The sequence below is a fragment of the Acomys minous genome (genome assembly GCF_964271855.1).
Source record: "Acomys minous genome assembly, chromosome: 10".
NCBI classification, from domain to species: Eukaryota; Metazoa; Chordata; class Mammalia; order Rodentia; family Muridae; genus Acomys; species Acomys minous.
In genome coordinates, this window is record NC_140491.1 from 104,460,272 (window position 1) to 104,481,116 (window position 20,845).

Here is a 20,845-nt window from a genome sequence, read left to right on the forward strand (position 1 = left end):
AGAGGGTCCAACGGGAGACTTAATGTACCATTCTTTTGTGGAGTAAGAGTTTTATGCTGCACAGGGGCTTGTGTAGTACTCCACACGTGTCTATACACTCCGGCTACTTCATAGAGTTTGGAGTCCAAAGGAATATGTCCCTGGAGACATGTGTCATGCTGGTTGCAGAGGCTGGTTCTTGGTGTTGATCTTACTGAGACAAAAAGATCAAATGTTCAAGGCCAGGCTCGAGTCCATGAGACTTTCAACACACCAGAAAGAAGGGTTTAAGAATGAAAGGAGAATCAACAGTGACAACACTGTGCTCTTTGCCCTGTGCTGTACCATCTTTCCCTTCGGCCACCAGTCACGGGTCCATGCTGCCCTGGGGCCTGACAGTGTGGATGTTGATTGTCTGTGAGCAGGAGAATTCTCCTTCAGCTGAGGTGTGTCTATGTTGACTGCAGCAGTTGATACTTTTTGTGCATATAATGGAAGAGGTACACAAGAGGGTTGTAACTACTGTGCAGGCAAAGGACAAGGATGGAACGAGTGTCACAAAACAAGATTTAACCTCTAAATGACACTTTGATCTGGACCTGGGCCTCACTCATTAACTCCCAGCTTTCTCAGGGAGTCATCTTACCCTCCTGACCCTGACCCTGGCTGTGAGGGTAAGAACTGAAAAAGACCCCAGAGGGAGCTCATACAGGCTTCCAGGTGCAGGATAAAGCCACTGCAGATACAGGCAGTACAGGAGCCACTTATCAATGCATAACTGTCTCACTGACACCAAAACAGCCCTGTTCCCACACTCCCAGTTTCCTCCAGGTCCACTTCAGACTCCAAATTCCAGCTAACCACACATCATCTGGTTTCCAACAATCTGAACACAGTTTAAAGCCACAGGATCTGGCCACATGGCATGAGAGATGCAGGCAGCCCAAGCGCTCCTTTTCTTCAACTCCAGATGTCAGGTGTTCCTCCTACCCCCAGCAGTAACGTAGTCTGGATCCTGGTTGATAGAAGTAGCGCTGTCCAGATCTAGGGCAGATCTCTGTAGCAAAGGAGATGCACTTGGGCTGCCTTAGGGCCCTGAGTGTCTCTACCAGCTCAGGACAGTGCTGGGTAAATCTCTCCACAAAGACAGAACCCAAAGCACCATAGCACTCCGTGGGGGCAGGGTACTGTTCCACACTCATCTTGCTCCAGTGGGCTGTGTGCTGCAACAGGTCACCCAGGATGGGCCTGGAGAATTCATTCCCATAGAGACTGAGCTGGGTCAGCTGGCAGCACTTGCTGAGGGCAGGGATGAGGACAGTGAGCTGAGAGTCCTTCATCTTACAACCGTTCAAGTCCAGGGTCTGCAGAGTGTCTGCCACGTTGTCTAGGAGAACTCGGAGAGCCATCCCATCCAAAGCCCTTAAGACCACACCTCTCATGTGCAGATGTTTTAGCTGAAAGAGCTTCAGGCAGCAAGAGAAGGAATTCAAGTCTGACCGGGAAATCTGTTGGTGAGTGATGCGCAGGGTCTGCAAAGGCATCTTCAGGCACCTAGGGATACACCAGGGGATTAGGTGAGGCAATGGGTGTAGGGGAGTGTAGAGTAGGGTGGACACAGAGGACGAAGGGCACAGGTGACCCTAGCTCAGTTGGACACACACACACCAAGGACCTTCTTTAAGAATCTCCCAGTTGGAATCTGCTCACCCACTGCGGTCAAACTCACAGTTCATCTCCTGAGCCCAAACCCAGCTCAGCCCAGAAGCCCAAGAAGCAGCCAGGAAGGAGCAGTTCCCACCCATGTTTGTCCTGAGCGGATCTAGGGACATTTCCTGTGGCCTCCATGACTCTGGGTTCCATCCTGGCCTCTGCACAGTCACTCTGCTCTTACTGAACACCCACACTGTCCACTCTGGCCATGCACTCAGTTCTCCTTGGGCTTAAATCATTTCGCTCTTAGAAAACTCAGGGCAGAGCGAGCCTGTCCTCAGAGATCTGAGCACAAAGCTCCACTCCACAATGCATGGTGAGTCCCAGGACTCCTGACTGCACTCTCCCCTTCCTGTTCCTTTTCCCTTAGATTGCTTGGGCTGGTACCAATAGGAATCCAGACCCTTCCTTACGAGGCCTGACCTACTTACTCTTCAGCACACTTCAGTCCTCCCCTTCATGGGTGCTCATTGGAGAACTTGACTCAGGGGACAGGGAAACAAGTCCTGAACAAGTCCAGAATCTAATGGAAAGAGCTACAGGTGTGTTCCCACGGACTAGCAGGCATCATGAACCACTAATCCTTCCCATCAGAGAGAAAGGTCTGCCCTGGTAGCCTGCCCATCTCCCCATCCTCACTTACCTAAGGGCCTGACTCATGCGGTCTCTGAGAAAGTGGACTCCAGTCATGGAGAGATGCTGGAGACGCTTGAGCCTGGAGAACTGAGAAAGGAGCTTGTGGACACACTTCTCTTCTCCATCAGTTGTGCTGCGGCCAATCTGGAAGACGTTCTGGGAGATGGGAGCCAGGCAGAATCTGCGAAGATTTCTCATCTGGCCTAAGCAGGGAGCAAACTGTGCCAGCATGGACACATCCCACTCTGTGTTCAGTTCCAAGTCTACAATGTACTCTGGAGGAAACAGGTTCAAGACCTGTCTGACAACATGGACAGGCTGAGCCCAGATCTGCATCTTCTCACAGCAGAGCTGGAGGGAGCCCTGTCTCTGCTGGGCCCACTGCAAGAAGCATGCTTGTTCTTCCTGCAGGCCGGGCCTGAGGCAAAGGTCAGCTACCACCTGGAGAGGCCAGCATCTCCGCCTTGGCCTCAGGGCATATCTGGGAAGGACCTTCTTATCTTGCAGCATCTCATCCACAGGCTCATCTGAGCAGCCACCATCCTCTGCTGCAGCCCAGATGCTCCACGATCCATGGCGTTCCTTCCTCAGGTCTAGAACCTGAAACTTTCCCCTCCTGTGGGTAAATCATGGCAAGTGTCAGCTACAAGGCAAGACCCCACACTGAGCCAGCCTTTTCACACAGCTCTAACCTCAGCTTTCCCCATGCCAAGGGCTGCTTCTTTTCCAGCCAACACATGGTACCTAGTGGGCCCACATGCCTGCTACAGATGCTTTCCTAGGGATGTATGTGTAGACCTCACTACTTCCTTCCACTAAGGCACTCTCTATTTCCCTTAGTCCCGTTATGAGTGGTTGTGGGATGCCACAGTAGGCTTCTTCCACTCTATTCTCACCTACAGCCCATAACCCACTGTCCTTCCAACAAGCAGAGAACAGCTGCCAAGGCCCCCGCATGCCTGCCTGAGCATCACCAGAAGCCTTCCACCCACTCATTGAGAAGCCATTCTCCCTACCCCACCATCTCTCCCATGGGCTCCTTTCTACACTTCTTGCTTCTTGCTTACCTGGGGTGACTCTTTCTTGTCAGCCACATATCTATTCCTGCTAGCACAGCCTGGAAGGTTTCCAAGTCAGGAGTCTCCATCCATGCTCCCACAGGGAGTCGGGGAAAAGGCCAGGTGGCCACCATGGCCCTCACCAGGCGAGGCTGTCTGCCAGTCAAGGCCTCCTTGAACAGAGCTGGGAGCAGCTCCACAGGCAGTATCTCCAGACAGGAGATGGCCAAGGCCTCATCTCTCTGCAGAGCCTGCCTGGCCAGCTTCAGGAGTGTGGGTGGGGTCTGCACACTCATCCTGCAAGGTCTTCAGTCACAAGACTCCTGGAGAAACATTCAGGCAAGAAGAGATGGTCAGGAAAAGGATTAAACCACTTCCTCACCTTCCCTGGATCACTCAAGCTCACAGCTAGTGATTAATTGTCCCCTTAAGCCCTTGATGTCAATGGTGGTCTCAAAGCCAAACTTTCTCCCTCACAGCATTGGGTGCCTCCTACAAGGACAACCAAGGGGCACACATGCATCCCTAACCAATGCTCTACCCAATCCCATCCTCACTGGGAAAGGGAACCCAGCACCCTGAAAGCTGAGTACCATCTTTGGGGGGCAAGCACACATAGACCATGTCACAAATCTGCAACAAAGAGACTACAGGTCGTTTACACACCCAACTTACACATATTGTTTCTCAAACTGGGGAAACCTGAGGTCATCTATGAAATGGGCTTGTTCCTCCATCCTGTATCACTTAAAGTTTTGTCTAAGGAACAAAAACCCTGCATTTTAAATAAAAAACTATTTACTTAATTCTAGTCTTCTAGAATTAAATCTTTTAGAAACCAAAATAAATAAATAGTACAAAAAGGACAAAACATACACAATCAATGAATGTCTTATTTCTCTCTTTCATTGGGCCCCAGCTATTATAAGGAAGTGACTTACAGGTTCTGAGCTCCTATGAGCACAGTGTCTCTGGATCCCTGTAGATTCTGGCTGGAACTGCAGGCTTCAGGTCCCAAAATGGCTCCTGTGGCTCCCCTGAAGCCTTTATATACCCTGAGGCTCAGGCTGCCCCTGGGAAGGCCACACCTCCCAACCCCAGCTGCCATGTGACCAGATAATTGAGTCCCAGACTGCTAATCCCGCCCTGGATTATCCCAGTCTCTAAATTGAATCAAGGCTTTTTCTGGGGCAATGCAAACAAACAAACAAACAACAATAAAAAAGAGGAGGAAATCATGAGTCAATTGACTTCTTTCCTCCAAATCCTTCCATTTTGTTGCTTGTCTGTTTATTGTTTAGTCTTCTATTTGCTCTTGATGTCCTTGGTTTTGGATTGTTTTCTGAGACACCGTTGTTCTGTAGCTAAGGGTAACTTCCAGTTCCAACTCACAGGGGTCCTCCTGCCTCAGCCTTCCTGCTGCTAGGATTCAGGACTGTGTGAGCCAACTCACCTGGCTGTGCTGATTCATTTGTGTTCAGCATGGTCCAGAGTGTGAGTCCTCTGGGGGTGGAGGGGTTAACCTCTTCCTGAAAAGATACAGTATTTTTCTGGTGCCAGGAAAAAAAAAGAACTGAACTTCATCCCATCCTCTACTACTTCAGCAGAAGCTCAGAAGGCTGAGGCAGGAGGATGCTTTGCATCTCTAACATTTATGGCATGGATTTCTCTGTCGGTAACTCAGGTAGGAAAGTCCTTGCTTGGCATTAACAAAACCATAGATCAGATCTCAATGCGTGACCTAGACTTGTTGAGGCATGCCTACTTAAGGCTTCAAACTAGCCACCTAGTGACACCTTGAGCACCAGACACAGATGATTTGAAAGCTGAACAATCACTGAACAGTCAAAGGCACAAACTGGCAAAGAGAGCCAGATTAGGACACCTGCCTGTCTCTAAGGTAGACATATTTTGCCAAAATGCTTAATCAGGTAACCTCCAAGGAACCAGGTGGGAAGCAACAGGGAGGCCTGCACTCCATCCCTTTGATTAGCTAAACACAAGAAGAACCACCTTTGTTCTCAACACAATGTGTCTGGGTGTCTAGAGGAAGATTTTAAGCTGATTCGATGGGATTTAGCTTTGGGGACTTCTTGAGCTTTGGGAAGGAAACAACATGGCAGGAAACATCCTTTTTTGTTGTCCTTACCTTTTGGTGGGGGTTTTGTTGTTGTTGATTTTGGAGACTGGGTTTCCTTGTATAACAGCACTGTGTGTCCTGCAGCCACTTTGTAGACTGAGTTGGCCTCAAACTCACAGAAATCAGCCTGCCTCTGCCTTAAACACTGGCTGCATCATGCCCGGCTTGGATATTGCCTTCCTAACTCCAAAGCAGCATCCAGGTCTCTCTAACTCAACACTCATTGGTCATCGACTGTTTTATTCTAAGTTGCACGCCTTGGACCTTCCTGGGTTCAGACAAGTAGTACTATTTGTTTTATTTCTCTGATGTTGATTCAACTTTGGGAAATGTAATTCAATGAGATAATCGTCCATTTCCTGTAGATTGTAATATGGAAGTGTATAGGCTTTGGAAGTAAGATCTAATGATTCCTTGTGTTTCTTCTGTGTCTGTTGTCCTGCCTCCTTTTTCATTTCTGATTTGACTTGGACTTTCTTCCTTTTTGTTACTTTGGCTAACAGTTTGTCTATCTCGTTGATTTTCTCAAATTAACAAGTTCTCGGTTTTGTTGATTCTTTGCCTTTTTAAAAAAAGTTTTTGTTTTGTTTTAATATTTATATAGTGTTCTGACCACAAGTGTGCCTGCCCACCACAAGAAGCCACCAGGTCTCTTTACAGGTGGTTTTAAGCCATCATGTGGTTGCTGGAAATTGAACTCAGGGCCTTTGGAATGGCAAACAGTGCTCATAATCTCTCAGCCATCTCTCCAGCCCCAAATTCTTTTTTTTCTCCTTCTTTCTTTCTTTTTTTCTTCTTCTTCTTCTTTTCTCTCTCTCTCTCTCTCTCTCTCTCTCTCTCTCTCTCTCTCTCTCTCTCTCTCTCTCCCCCCTCCACCTCCATGTTTTGAGACAGGTTTTCTCTGTGTAGCCTTTGCTGTTCTGGAATTGCGTTGTAGACCAGGTTGGCCTCCAACTGACAAGATCTGCCTGCTTCTGCCTCCCGAATGCTTGCATTAAAGGCATGTGCCACCACACCTGGCTTCTTTGTTTCTAATTAATGATTTCAACCTTGAGTTTGAGGACTTCCATTTGTCTACTCCTCTTGGGTGTTTCTGCTTCTTTTTCTTTTTCCCCCTAGGGCTTCCAGATGTGTTGTTAAGTCTCCTATATGAGATGTTTCTAATCTCTTTATGAAGGCGCTTACTGCTAGGAACTTTCATCTTTGCACTGCTTTCAGTGTGTCCCACAAATTTGAGTATGTGGCATCCTCATTTTTAGGAGGGCTGCTGATTTTTTACTTTTGAGTTAAATATTTTATCCCACCACCTAAACTAAGGTGTTTATCAGCTGGAAGACTTGTCTGGTAGTATTTTGGGAGTCACTTGAGTACAGTCTCATATCATCTAGATAAGGATACTTTGACTTTTTCCTTTCCACTTTGGAATCCCTGCTCTCCTTTAGTTGTCTTACTGCTCTAGCTAGAACTTCCAGCACTACATTGAAGTGATATAGAGAGAGTGGGCAGACTTTTGTTGTCCCTGATTATAGGAAAAGAGCTTTCAGTTTCTGTCCATTTAAGTTGATGTTGGCTGTTGACTTAGAGTACAGAGCCATTATTATATTTAAGAATGGGCCTTGTATTCCTGATCTCTACAAGACTTTTATCATGAAAGAGTGTTGGATTTTGTCAAAGGCTCTTTCTGCATCTGATGAGATGATCATCTGATTGTTTCTCTTTCAGAGTGTTTCTGTTTTGGATTATTGAATGATGATTAGGATTTTATTTAGGTTTGGGGTTGGTTTTATTATTATCTATGGTATATTTTTTATTATCTATGCAATATTTAGCTTGCCTAGCTAAATATTTAGCTTCCCGCCAGAGGAGGGAAGCAGATCTCATTAGAGATGGTTGTGAGCCATCATGTGGATACTGGGATGGAACTCAGAACTTCTTGAAGGGCACCCAGTGCTCTTAACCTCACAGCCATCTCTAAAGCCCTGATTGACTATTTTTGCATCAATGTTCATGAGGAAACTCTGTCTGGAATTCTCTGTGTAAGTTTATACTTGTGTGGTGTGTGTGTCATGGTGTGCTCACTACATGGTGTGAGTAGCTTATGTTTAAACTTGGAACAATTGAATTCTTTTATCTTTGATAACTTTTCAAGTTAGGTTTATATCTATGCGTGTTGTTTGGGTTTGTGAATATGAAAGTAGGGATCCACACAGGCCAGAAGAGGTGGACCTGTCACCTGGACCTTGAGTTCCAGTTGAGAGCCACAGTATGTGAGTGCTTAAACTGACTTTGGTCCTTTGAAATAGCAATAGGAGCTCTTCACCTCTGAGCTACCTCTCTCTCTCTCTCTATCTAGGGGTAGTTTGTGCTTTTGATTTAAGACAATATTTTTCTCGGTACTCTAAGCTGGCCTAGATGTCCACATGAGGCCCATCCCGCCTGAGAAGTTTATGTACCTAGCCAGATTTGGGAACCTTCACATTACTGTCCAGAGAGAATTTGTTGAAGAGCCCTTAAACTTAGATGCTTTATGGAATTCAGAAAACACCAAGAACAGTGAAACAAAGAGTCCATGTCTATGTGTTCAAGACATAGAGCACCAAAGAAAACTGTGTAATGATAAATCGTTTTATTGATTTCACACCACACAGAAGAGGGGGCATAGACTGGCTAGGCCTGGAAAATATTTGTAAAAAGAAATGGATACAGAGGGTCCAACGGGAGACTTAATGTACCATTCTTTTGTGGAGTAAGAGTTTTATGCTGCACAGGGGCTTGTGTAGTACTCCACACGTGTCTATACACTCCGGCTACTTCATAGAGTTTGGAGTCCAAAGGAATATGTCCCTGGAGACATGTGTCATGCTGGTTGCAGAGGCTGGTTCTTGGTGTTGATCTTACTGAGACAAAAAGATCAAATGTTCAAGGCCAGGCTCGAGTCCATGAGACTTTCAACACACCAGAAAGAAGGGTTTAAGAATGAAAGGAGAATCAACAGTGACAACACTGTGCTCTTTGCCCTGTGCTGTACCATCTTTCCCTTCGGCCACCAGTCACGGGTCCATGCTGCCCTGGGGCCTGACAGTGTGGATGTTGATTGTCTGTGAGCAGGAGAATTCTCCTTCAGCTGAGGTGTGTCTATGTTGACTGCAGCAGTTGATACTTTTTGTGCATATAATGGAAGAGGTACACAAGAGGGTTGTAACTACTGTGCAGGCAAAGGACAAGGATGGAACGAGTGTCACAAAACAAGATTTAACCTCTAAATGACACTTTGATCTGGACCTGGGCCTCACTCATTAACTCCCAGCTTTCTCAGGGAGTCATCTTACCCTCCTGACCCTGACCCTGGCTGTGAGGGTAAGAACTGAAAAAGACCCCAGAGGGAGCTCATACAGGCTTCCAGGTGCAGGATAAAGCCACTGCAGATACAGGCAGTACAGGAGCCACTTATCAATGCATAACTGTCTCACTGACACCAAAACAGCCCTGTTCCCACACTCCCAGTTTCCTCCAGGTCCACTTCAGACTCCAAATTCCAGCTAACCACACATCATCTGGTTTCCAACACTCTGAACACAGTTTAAAGCCACAGGATCTGGCCACATGGCATGAGAGATGCAGGCAGCCCAAGCGCTCCTTTTCTTCAACTCCAGATGTCAGGTGTTCCTCCTACCCCCAGCAGTAACGTAGTCTGGATCCCGGTTGATAGAAGTAGCGCTGTCCAGATCTAGGGCAGATCTCTGTAGCAAAGGAGATGCACTTGGGCTGCCTTAGGGCCCTGAGTGTCTCTACCAGCTCAGGACAGTGCTGGGTAAATCTCTCCACAAAGACAGAACCCAAAGCACCATAGCACTCCGTGGGGGCAGGGTACTGTTCCACACTCATCTTGCTCCAGTGGGCTGTGTGCTGCAACAGGTCACCCAGGATGGGCCTGGAGAATTCATTCCCATAGAGACTGAGCTGGGTCAGCTGGCAGCACTTGCTGAGGGCAGGGATGAGGACAGTGAGCTGAGAGTCCTTCATCTTACAACCGTTCAAGTCCAGGGTCTGCAGAGTGTCTGCCACGTTGTCTAGGAGAACTCGGAGAGCCATCCCATCCAAAGCCCTTAAGACCACACCTCTCATGTGCAGATGTTTTAGCTGAAAGAGCTTCAGGCAGCAAGAGAAGGAATTCAAGTCTGACCGGGAAATCTGTTGGTGAGTGATGCGCAGGGTCTGCAAAGGCATCTTCAGGCACCTAGGGATACACCAGGGGATTAGGTGAGGCAATGGGTGTAGGGGAGTGTAGAGTAGGGTGGACACAGAGGACGAAGGGCACAGGTGACCCTAGCTCAGTTGGACACACACACACCAAGGACCTTCTTTAAGAATCTCCCAGTTGGAATCTGCTCACCCACTGCGGTCAAACTCACAGTTCATCTCCTGAGCCCAAACCCAGCTCAGCCCAGAAGCCCAAGAAGCAGCCAGGAAGGAGCAGTTCCCACCCATGTTTGTCCTGAGCGGATCTAGGGACATTTCCTGTGGCCTCCATGACTCTGGGTTCCATCCTGGCCTCTGCACAGTCACTCTGCTCTTACTGAACACCCACACCGTCCACTCTGGCCATGCACTCAGTTCTCCTTGGGCTTAAATCATTTCGCTCTTAGAAAACTCAGGGCAGAGCGAGCCTGTCCTCAGAGATCTGAGCACAAAGCTCCACTCCACAATGCATGGTGAGTCCCAGGACTCCTGACTGCACTCTCCCCTTCCTGTTCCTTTTCCCTTAGATTGCTTGGGCTGGTACCAAGAGGAATCCAGACCCTTCCTTACGAGGCCTGACCTACTTACTCTTCAGCACACTTCAGTCCTCCCCTTCATGGGTGCTCATCGGAGAACTTGACTCAGGGGACAGGGAAACAAGTCCTGAACAAGTCCAGAATCTAATGGAAAGAGCTACAGGTGTGTTCCCACGGACTAGCAGGCATCATGAACCACTAATCCTTCCCATCAGAGAGAAAGGTCTGCCCTGGTAGCCTGCCCATCTCCCCATCCTCACTTACCTAAGGGCCTGACTCATGCGGTCTCTGAGAAAGTGGACTCCAGTCATGGAGAGATGCTGGAGACGCTTGAGCCTGGAGAACTGAGAAAGGAGCTTGTGGACACACTTCTCTTCTCCATCAGTTGTGCTGCGGCCAATCTGGAAGACGTTCTGGGAGATGGGAGCCAGGCAGAATCTGCGAAGATTTCTCATCTGGCCTAAGCAGGGAGCAAACTGTGCCAGCGTGGACACATCCCACTCTGTGTTCAGTTCCAAGTCTACAATGTACTCTGGAGGAAACAGGTTCAAGACCTGTCTGACAACATGGACAGGCTGAGCCCAGATCTGCATCTTCTCACAGCAGAGCTGGAGGGAGCCCTGTCTCTGCTGGGCCCACTGCAAGAAGCATGCTTGTTCTTCCTGCAGGCCGGGCCTGAGGCAAAGGTCAGCTACCACCTGGAGAGGCCAGCATCTCCGCCTTGGCCTCAGGGCATATCTGGGAAGGACCTTCTTATCTTGCAGCATCTCATCCACAGGCTCATCTGAGCAGCCACCATCCTCTGCTGCAGCCCAGATGCTCCACGATCCATGGCGTTCCTTCCTCAGGTCTAGAACCTGAAACTTTCCCCTCCTGTGGGTAAATCATGGCAAGTGTCAGCTACAAGGCAAGACCCCACACTGAGCCAGCCTTTTCACACAGCTCTAACCTCAGCTTTCCCCATGCCAAGGGCTGCTTCTTTTCCAGCCAACACATGGTACCTAGTGGGCCCACATGCCTGCTACAGATGCTTTCCTAGGGATGTATGTGTAGACCTCACTACTTCCTTCCACTAAGGCACTCTCTATTTCCCTTAGTCCCGTTATGAGTGGTTGTGGGATGCCACAGTAGGCTTCTTCCACTCTATTCTCACCTACAGCCCATAACCCACTGTCCTTCCAACAAGCAGAGAACAGCTGCCAAGGCCCCCGCATGCCTGCCTGAGCATCACCAGAAGCCTTCCACCCACTCATTGAGAAGCCATTCTCCCTACCCCACCATCTCTCCCATGGGCTCCTTTCTACACTTCTTGCTTCTTGCTTACCTGGGGTGACTCTTTCTTGTCAGCCACATATCTATTCCTGCTAGCACAGCCTGGAAGGTTTCCAAGTCAGGAGTCTCCATCCATGCTCCCACAGGGAGTCGGGGAAAAGGCCAGGTGGCCACCATGGCCCTCACCAGGCGAGGCTGTCTGCCAGTCAAGGCCTCCTTGAACAGAGCTGGGAGCAGCTCCACAGGCAGTATCTCCAGACAGGAGATGGCCAAGGCCTCATCTCTCTGCAGAGCCTGCCTGGCCAGCTTCAGGAGTGTGGGTGGGGTCTGCACACTCATCCTGCAAGGTCTTCAGTCACAAGACTCCTGGAGAAACATTCAGGCAAGAAGAGATGGTCAGGAAAAGGATTAAACCACTTCCTCACCTTCCCTGGATCACTCAAGCTCACAGCTAGTGATTAATTGTCCCCTTAAGCCCTTGATGTCAATGGTGGTCTCAAAGCCAAACTTTCTCCCTCACAGCATTGGGTGCCTCCTACAAGGACAACCAAGGGGCACACATGCATCCCTAACCAATGCTCTACCCAATCCCATCCTCACTGGGAAAGGGAACCCAGCACCCTGAAAGCTGAGTACCATCTTTGGGGGGCAAGCACACATAGACCATGTCACAAATCTGCAACAAAGAGACTACAGGTCGTTTACACACCCAACTTACACATATTGTTTCTCAAACTGGGGAAACCTGAGGTCATCTATGAAATGGGCTTGTTCCTCCATCCTGTATCACTTAAAGTTTTGTCTAAGGAACAAAAACCCTGCATTTTAAATAAAAAACTATTTACTTAATTCTAGTCTTCTAGAATTAAATCTTTTAGAAACCAAAATAAATAAATAGTACAAAAAGGACAAAACATACACAATCAATGAATGTCTTATTTCTCTCTTTCATTGGGCCCCAGCTATTATAAGGAAGTGACTTACAGGTTCTGAGCTCCTATGAGCACAGTGTCTCTGGATCCCTGTAGATTCTGGCTGGAACTGCAGGCTTCAGGTCCCAAAATGGCTCCTGTGGCTCCCCTGAAGCCTTTATATACCCTGAGGCTCAGGCTGCCCCTGGGAAGGCCACACCTCCCAACCCCAGCTGCCATGTGACCAGATAATTGAGTCCCAGACTGCTAATCCCGCCCTGGATTATCCCAGTCTCTAAATTGAATCAAGGCTTTTTCTGGGGCAATGCAAACAAACAAACAAACAACAATAAAAAAGAGGAGGAAATCATGAGTCAATTGACTTCTTTCCTCCAAATCCTTCCATTTTGTTGCTTGTCTGTTTATTGTTTAGTCTTCTATTTGCTCTTGATGTCCTTGGTTTTGGATTGTTTTCTGAGACACCGTTGTTCTGTAGCTAAGGGTAACTTCCAGTTCCAACTCACAGGGGTCCTCCTGCCTCAGCCTTCCTGCTGCTAGGATTCAGGACTGTGTGAGCCAACTCACCTGGCTGTGCTGATTCATTTGTGTTCAGCATGGTCCAGAGTGTGAGTCCTCTGGGGGTGGAGGGGTTAACCTCTTCCTGAAAAGATACAGTATTTTTCTGGTGCCAGGAAAAAAAAAGAACTGAACTTCATCCCATCCTCTACTACTTCAGCAGAAGCTCAGAAGGCTGAGGCAGGAGGATGCTTTGCATCTCTAACATTTATGGCATGGATTTCTCTGTCGGTAACTCAGGTAGGAAAGTCCTTGCTTGGCATTAACAAAACCATAGATCAGATCTCAATGCGTGACCTAGACTTGTTGAGGCATGCCTACTTAAGGCTTCAAACTAGCCACCTAGTGACACCTTGAGCACCAGACACAGATGATTTGAAAGCTGAACAATCACTGAACAGTCAAAGGCACAAACTGGCAAAGAGAGCCAGATTAGGACACCTGCCTGTCTCTAAGGTAGACATATTTTGCCAAAATGCTTAATCAGGTAACCTCCAAGGAACCAGGTGGGAAGCAACAGGGAGGCCTGCACTCCATCCCTTTGATTAGCTAAACACAAGAAGAACCACCTTTGTTCTCAACACAATGTGTCTGGGTGGCTAGAAGAAGATTTTAAGCTGATTCGATGGGATTTAGGCTTGGGGACTTCAGCATGGGGAAGGAAACAACATGGCAGGATGGTGCCATCCTTTTTTGTTGTCCTTACCTTTTGGTGGGTTTTTTGTTGTTGTTGATTTTGGAAACTGGGTTTCCTTGTATAACAGCACTGTGTGTCCTGCAGCCACTTTGTAGACTGAGTTGGCCTCAAACTCACAGAAATCGGCCTGCCTCTGCCTTAAACACTTGCTGACCCATGCCCGGCTGGGATATTGCCTTCCTAACTCCAATGCAGCATCCAGGTCTCTCTAACTCAACACTGTTATGATCATCTACTGTTTTATTCTAAGTTGCACGCCTTGGACCTTCCTAGGTTCAGGCAAGTACGACAATTTAATTTGTTTCTCTGATGTTGACTCAACTTTAGCAAAAGTAATTCATCGAGAAAATAGTCCATTTCCTGTAGATTGTAAAATCTGGAATTGTATATAGGCTTTGGAAGTAAGATCTAATGATTCTTTGTGTTTCTTCAGTGTCTGTTGTCCTGCCTCCCTTCTCATTTCTGATTTGGTTGATTTGGATAGCATCCCTCTTCCTTTTAGTTACTTTGGCTAACAGTTTGTCGATCTCGTTGATTTTCTCAAATTAACAAGCCCTGGGTTTTGTTGATTCTTTGACTTTTTAAAAAAAGGTTTTCTTTGGTTTTATTACTTATACAGTGTCTGCCCACATGTGTGCCTGCCTAGCACAAGAAGGCACCAGATCTCATTACAGGTGGCTGTAAGCCATCATGTGGTTGCTGGAAATTGAACTCAGATCTTTGCTCTTAACCTCTGAGCTTTCTCTCCAGCCACCGATTCTTTGACTTCCCCCTTCTTTCTTTCTTTCTTTTTTTCCTTCTTTCTTTCTTTTTGCTTTTCTCCTCTCTTTCACTCTCTCTCCCTCCCATCCATATTTTGAGACAGGTTTTCTCTGTGTAGCCTTGGCTGACCTGGACTTGTTTTGTGGACCAGGTTGGCCTCCAACTCACAAGATCTGTCTGCTTCTGCCTCCTGAATGCTTGCATTAAAGGCATGTGCCACCACACCTGGCTTCTTTGTTTCTAATAAATGATTTCAACCTTGAGTTTGATGACTTCCATTTGTCTACTCCTCTTGGGTGTTTCTGCTTCTTTTTCTTTTTCCCCCTAGGGCTTCCAGATGTGTTATTAAGTCTCCTAAATGAGATGTTTCTAATCTCTTTATGAAGGCGCTTACTGCTATGAACTTTCATCTTTGCACTGCTTTGAGTGTGTCCCACGAATTTGGGTATGTGGCATCTTCATTTGTATGAGGGCTGCTGATTTTTTACTTTTGAGTTCAATATTTTATCCCACCACCTATACTAAGGTGTTTATCAGCTGGAAGACTTGTCTGGTAGTATTTTGGGAGTCACTTGAGTACAGTCTCATAACATCTAGAAAAGGATACTTTGACTTCTTCCTTTCCACTTTGGAATCCCTGATCTCCTTTAGTTGTCTTACTGCTCTAGCTAGAACTTCCAGCACTAAACTGAGTGATATAGAGAGAGTGGGCAGACTTTTTTTGTCCCTGATTATAGGAAAAGAGCTTTCAGTTTCCATTCATTTAATTTGATGTTGGCTATTGACTTAGTGGAAGGAGCCATTATTATATTTAAGAATGGGCCTTGTATTCCTGATCTCTACAAGACTTTTATCATGAAAGAGTGTTGGATTTTGTCAAAGGCTCTTTCTGCATCTGATGAGATGATCATCTGATTGTTTTTCTTTCAGAGTGTTTTTGTTTTGCATTATTGATGGATGATTAGGATTTTATTTAGGTTTGGGGTTGGTTTTATTATTATCTATGGTATATTTTTTATTATCTATGATATATTTAGCTTGCCTAGGTGCCTGCCCGCCAGAGGAGGGAAGCAGATCTCATTAGAGATGGTTGTGAGCCATCATGTGGATACTGGGATTGAACTCAGAACTTCTTGAAGGGCACCCAGTGCTCTTAACCTCACAGCCATCTCTAAAGCAATGATTGACTATTTTTGCATCAGTGTTCATGAGGAAACTCTGTCTGGAATTCTCTGTGTAAGTTTATACTTGTGTAGTGTGTGTGTCATGGTGTGCTCACTACATGGTGTGAGTAGGCAATGTTGCTTATGTTTAAACTTGGAACAATTGAATTCTTTTATCTTTGATAACTTTCCAAGTTAGGTTTATATCTATGCGTGTTGTTTAGGTTTGTGAATATGAAAGTAGGGATCCACACAGGCCAGAAGAGGTGGACCTGTACCTGGACCTTGAGTTCCACTTAGAGCCACAGGATGTGAGTGCTTAAACTGACTTTGGTCCTTTGAAATAGCAACAGGAGCTCATCACCTCTGAGCTACCTCTCTCTCTCTCTCTATCTAGGGGTAGTTTGTGCTTTTGATTTAAGGCAATGTTTTTCTCGGTACTCTAAGCTGGCCTAGATGTCCACATGGGGCCCATCCCGCCTGAGAACTTTATGTACCTACCCAGATTTGAGAACCTTCACATTACTGTCCAGAGAGAATTTGTTGAAGAGCCCTTAAACTTAGATGCTTTATGGAATTCAAAAAACACCAAGAACAGTGAAACAAAGAGCCCATGTCTATGTGTTCAAGACATAGAGCACCAAAGAAAACTGTGTAATGATAAATCGTTTTATTGATTTCATACCACACAGAAGAGGGGGCATAGACTGGCTAGGCCTGGAAAATATTTGTAAAGAGAAATGGATACAGAGGGTCCAATGGGAGACGTAAGATACCATTCTTATGTGGAGTAAGAGTTTTATGCTGCACAGGGGCTTGTGTAGTACTCCACACGTGTCTATACACTCCGGCTACTTCATAGAGTTTGGAGTCCAAAGGAATATGTCCCTAGAGACATGTGTCATGCTGGTTGCAGAGGCTGGTTCTTGGTGTTGATCTTACTGAGACAAAAAGATCAAATGTTCAAGGCCAGGCTGGAGTGCATGAGTCTTTCAACACACCAGAAAGAAGGGTTTAAGAATGAAAGGAGAATCAACAGTGACAACACTGTGCTCTTTACCCTGTGCTGTACCATCTTTCCCTTCGGCCACCAGTCTCGGGTCCATGCTGCCCTGGGGCCTGACAGTGTGGATGTTGATTGTCTGTGAGCAGGAGAATTCTGCTTCAGCTGAGGTGTGTCTATGTTGACTGCAGCAGTTGATACTTTTTGTGCATATAATGGAAGAGGTACACAAGAGGGTTGTAACTACTGTGCAGGAAAAGGACAAGGATGGAACGAGTGTCACCAAACAAGATTTAACCTCTAAATGACACTTTGATCTGGACCTGGGCCTCACTCATTAGCTCCCAGGCTTTCTCAGGGAGTCATCTTATCCTCCTGACCCTGACCCTGGCTGTGAGGGTAAGAACTGAAAAAGACCCCAGAGGGAGCTCATACAGGCTTCCAGGTGCAGGATAAAGCCACTGCAGATCCAGGCAGGACAGAAGCCACTTATCAATGCATAACTGTCTCACTGACACCAAAACAGCCCTGTTCCCACACTCCCAGTTTCCTCCAGGTCCACTTCAGACTCCAAATTCCAACTAACCACACATCATCTGGTTTCCAACACTCTGAACACAGTTTGAAGCCACAGGATCTGGCCACATGGCATGAGAGATGCAGGCAGCCCAAGCATTCCTTTTCTTCAACTCCAGATGTCAGGTGTTCCTCCTACCCCCAGCAGTAACGTAGTCTGGATCCCGGTTGATAGAAGTAGCGCTGTCCAGACCTAGGGCAGATCTCTGTAGCAAAGGAGATGCACTTGGGCTGCCTTATGGCCCTGAGTGTCTCTACCAGCTCAGGACAGTGCTGGGTAAATCTCTCCACAAAGACAGAACCCAAAGCACCATAGCACTCCGTGGGGGCAGGGTACTGTTCCACACTCATCTTGCTCCAGTGGGCTGTGTGCTGCAAAAGGTCACCCAGGATGGGCCTGGAGAATTCATTCCCATAGAGACTGAGCTGGGTCAGCTGGCAGCACTTGCTGAGGGCAGGGATGAGGACAGTGAGCTGAGAGTCCTTCATCTTACAACCGTTCAAGTCCAGGGTCTGCAGAGTGTCTGCCACGTTGTCTAGGAGAACTCGGAGAGCCATCCCATCCAAAGCCCTTAAGACCACACCTCTCATGTGCAGATGTTTTAGCTGAAAGAGCTTCAGGCAGCAAGAGAAGGAATTCAAGTCTGACCGGGAAATCTGTTGGTGAGTGATGCGCAGGGTCTGCAAAGGCATCTTCAGGCACCTAGGGATACACCAGGGGATTAGGTGAGGCAATGGGTGTAGGGGAGTGTAGAGTAGGGTGGACACAGAGGACGAAGGGCACAGGTGACCCTAGCTCAGTTGGACACACACACACCAAGGACCTTCTTTAAGAATCTCCCAGTTGGAATCTGCTCACCCACTGCGGTCAAACTCACAGTTCATGTCCTGAGCCCAAACCCAGCTCAGCCCAGAAGCCCAGGAAGCAGCCAGGAAGGAGCAGTTCCAATCCATGAATGTCCTGAACAAATCTAGGGACATTTCCTGTGGCCTCCATGACTCTGGGTTCCATCCTGTCCTCTGCACAGTCACTCTGCTCTTACTGAACACCCACACTGTCCACACTGGCCATGAACTCAGTTCTCCTTCGGCTTAAATCATTTCGCTCATAGAAAACTCAGGGCAGAGCGAGCCTGTGCTCAGAGATCTGAGCACAGAGCTCCACTCCACACTGTGCAGTGAGTCCCAGGACTCCTGACTGCACTCTCCCCTTCCTGTTCCTTTTCCCTTAGATTGCTTGGGCTGGTACCAAGAGGAATCCAGACCCTTCCTTACGAGGCCTGACCTACTTACTCTTCAGCACACTTCAGTCCTCCCCTTCATAGGTGCTCATTGGAGAACTTGACTCAGGGGACAGGGAAACAAGACCTGAACAAGTCCAGAATCTAATGGAAAGAGCTACAGGTGTGTTCCCACGGACTAGCAGGCATCATGAACCACTAATCCTTCCCATCAGAGAGAAAGGTCTGCCCTGGTAGCCTGCCCATCTCCCCATCCTCACTTACCTAAGGGCCTGACTCATGCGGTCTCTGAGAAAGTGGACTCCAGTCATGGAGAGATGCTGGAGACGCTTGAGCCTGGAGAACTGAGAAAGGAGCTTGTGGACACACTTCTCTTCTCCGTCAGTTGTGCTGCGGCCAATCTGGAAGACGTTCTGGGAGATGGGAGCCAGGCAGAATCTGCGAAGATTTCTCATCTGGCCTAAGCAGGGAGCAAACTGTGCCAGCGTGGACACATCCCACTCTGTGTTCAGTTCCAAGTCTACAATGTACTCTGGAGGAAACAGGTTCAAGACCTGTCTGACAACATGGACAGGCTGAGCCCAGATCTGCATCTTCTCACAGCAGAGCTGGAGGGAGCCCTGTCTCTGCTGGGCCCACTGCAAGAAGCATGCTTGTTCTTCCTGCAGGCCGGGCCTGAGGCAAAGGTCAGCTACCACCTTGAGAGGCCAGCATCTCCGCCTTGGCCTCAGGGCATATCTGGGAAGGACCTTCTTATCTTGCAGCATCTCATCCACAGGCTCATCTGAGCAGCCACCATCCTCTGCTGCAGCCCAGATGCTCCACGATCCATGGCGTTCCTTCCTCAGGTCTAGAACCTGAAGCTTTCCCCTCCTGTGGGTAAATCATGGCAAGTGTCAGCTACAAGGCAAGACCCCACCCTGAGCCAGCCTTTTCACACAGCTCTAACCTCAGCTTTCCTCATGCCAAGGGCTGCTTCTTTTCCAGCCAACACAGGGTACCTAGTGGGTCCACATGCCTGCTACAGATGCTTTCCTAGGGATGCATGTGTAGACCTCACTACTTCCTTCCACTAAGGCACTCTCTATTTACCTTAGTCCCGTTATGAGTGGTTGTGGGATGCCACAGTAGGCTTCTTCCCTTCTATTCTCAGCTCCAGCCCATAACCCACTGTCCTTCCAACAAGCAGAGAACAGCTGCCAAGGCCCCCGCATGCCTGCCTGAGCATCACCAGAAGCCTTCCACCCACTCATTGAGAAGCCATTCTCCCTACCCCACCATCTCTCCCATGGGCTCCTTTCTACACTTCTTGCTTCTTGCTTACCTGGGGTGACTCTTTCTTGTCAGCCACATATCTATTCCTGCTAGCACAGCCTGGAAGGTTTCCAAGTCAGGAGTCTCCATCCATGCTCCCACAGGGAGACGGGGAAAAGGCCAGGTGGCCACCATGGCCCTCACCAGGCGAGGCTGTCTGCCAGTCAAGGCCTCCTTGAACAGAGCTGGGAGCAGCTCCACAGGCAGTATCTCCAGACAGGAGATGGCCAAGGCCTCATCTCTCTGCAGAGCCTGCCTGGCCAGCTTCAGGAGTGTGGGTGGGGTCTGCACACTCATCCTGCAAGGTCTTCAGTCACAAGACTCCTGGGGAAACATTCAGGCAAGAAGAGATGGTCAGGAAAAGGATTAAACCACTTCCTCACCTTCCCTGGATCACTCAAGCTCACAGCTAGTGATTAATTGTCCCCTTAAGCCCTTGATGTCAATGGTGGTCTCAAAGCCAAACTTTCTCCCTCACAGCATTGGGTGCCTCCTACAAGGACAACCAAGGGGCACACATGCATCCCTAACCAATGCTCTACCCAATCCCATCCTCACTGGGAAAGGGGACCCAGCACCCTGAAAGCTGAGTACCATCTTTGGGGGGCAAGCACACATAGACCATGTCACAAATCTGCAACAAAGAGACTACAGCACATTTACACACCCAACTTACACATATTGTTTCTCAAACTGGGGAAACCTGAGGTCATCTATGAAATGGGCTTGTTCCTCCATCCTGTATCACTTAAAGTTTTGTCTAAGGAACAAAAACCCTGCATTTTAAATAAAAAACTATTTACTTAATTCTAGTCTTCTAGAATTAAATCTTTTAGAAACCAAAATAAATAAATAGTACAAAAAGAACAAAACATACACAATCAATGAATGTCTTATTTCTCTCTTTCATTGGGCCCCAGCTATTATCAGGAAGTGACTTACAGGTTCTGAGCTCCTATGAGCACAGTGTCTCTGGATCCCTGTAGATTCCGGCTGGAACTGCAGGCTTCAGGTCCCAAAATGGCTCCT

The 20,845-nt window shown here is 47.8% G+C and overlaps 3 protein-coding genes across 3 annotated transcripts; all 3 read right to left on the bottom strand.

The window, feature by feature from the left end:
- Window positions 1-965: 965 nt before the first annotated feature.
- Window positions 966-3,682, bottom strand: LOC311607330 (PRAME family member 12-like; the record flags this gene model as incomplete). Its single annotated transcript, XM_084798986.1, has 3 exons — window positions 966-1,533; window positions 2,336-2,944; window positions 3,396-3,682. The coding sequence occupies 3 exons, from the start codon at window positions 3,680-3,682 to the stop codon at window positions 966-968; spliced, it is 1,464 nt and encodes a 487-aa protein (XP_084655112.1).
- A 5,513-nt stretch (window positions 3,683-9,195) lies between these two features.
- On the bottom strand, window positions 9,196-11,912 carry LOC311607331 (PRAME family member 8-like; the record flags this gene model as incomplete). Its single annotated transcript, XM_084798987.1, has 3 exons — window positions 9,196-9,763; window positions 10,566-11,174; window positions 11,626-11,912. The coding sequence occupies 3 exons, from the start codon at window positions 11,910-11,912 to the stop codon at window positions 9,196-9,198; spliced, it is 1,464 nt and encodes a 487-aa protein (XP_084655113.1).
- Window positions 11,913-17,079: 5,167 nt separating this feature from the next.
- Window positions 17,080-20,623, bottom strand: LOC311606660 (PRAME family member 8-like). Its single transcript, XM_084798027.1, has 3 exons — window positions 19,827-20,623; window positions 18,767-19,375; window positions 17,080-17,964 (listed from the first exon to the last, which is right to left on the bottom strand). Exons 1-3 carry the CDS (start codon window positions 20,111-20,113, stop codon window positions 17,397-17,399), a joined length of 1,464 nt encoding a protein of 487 aa, XP_084654153.1. The 5' UTR covers window positions 20,114-20,623; the 3' UTR covers window positions 17,080-17,396.
- Window positions 20,624-20,845: the final 222 nt, after the last annotated feature.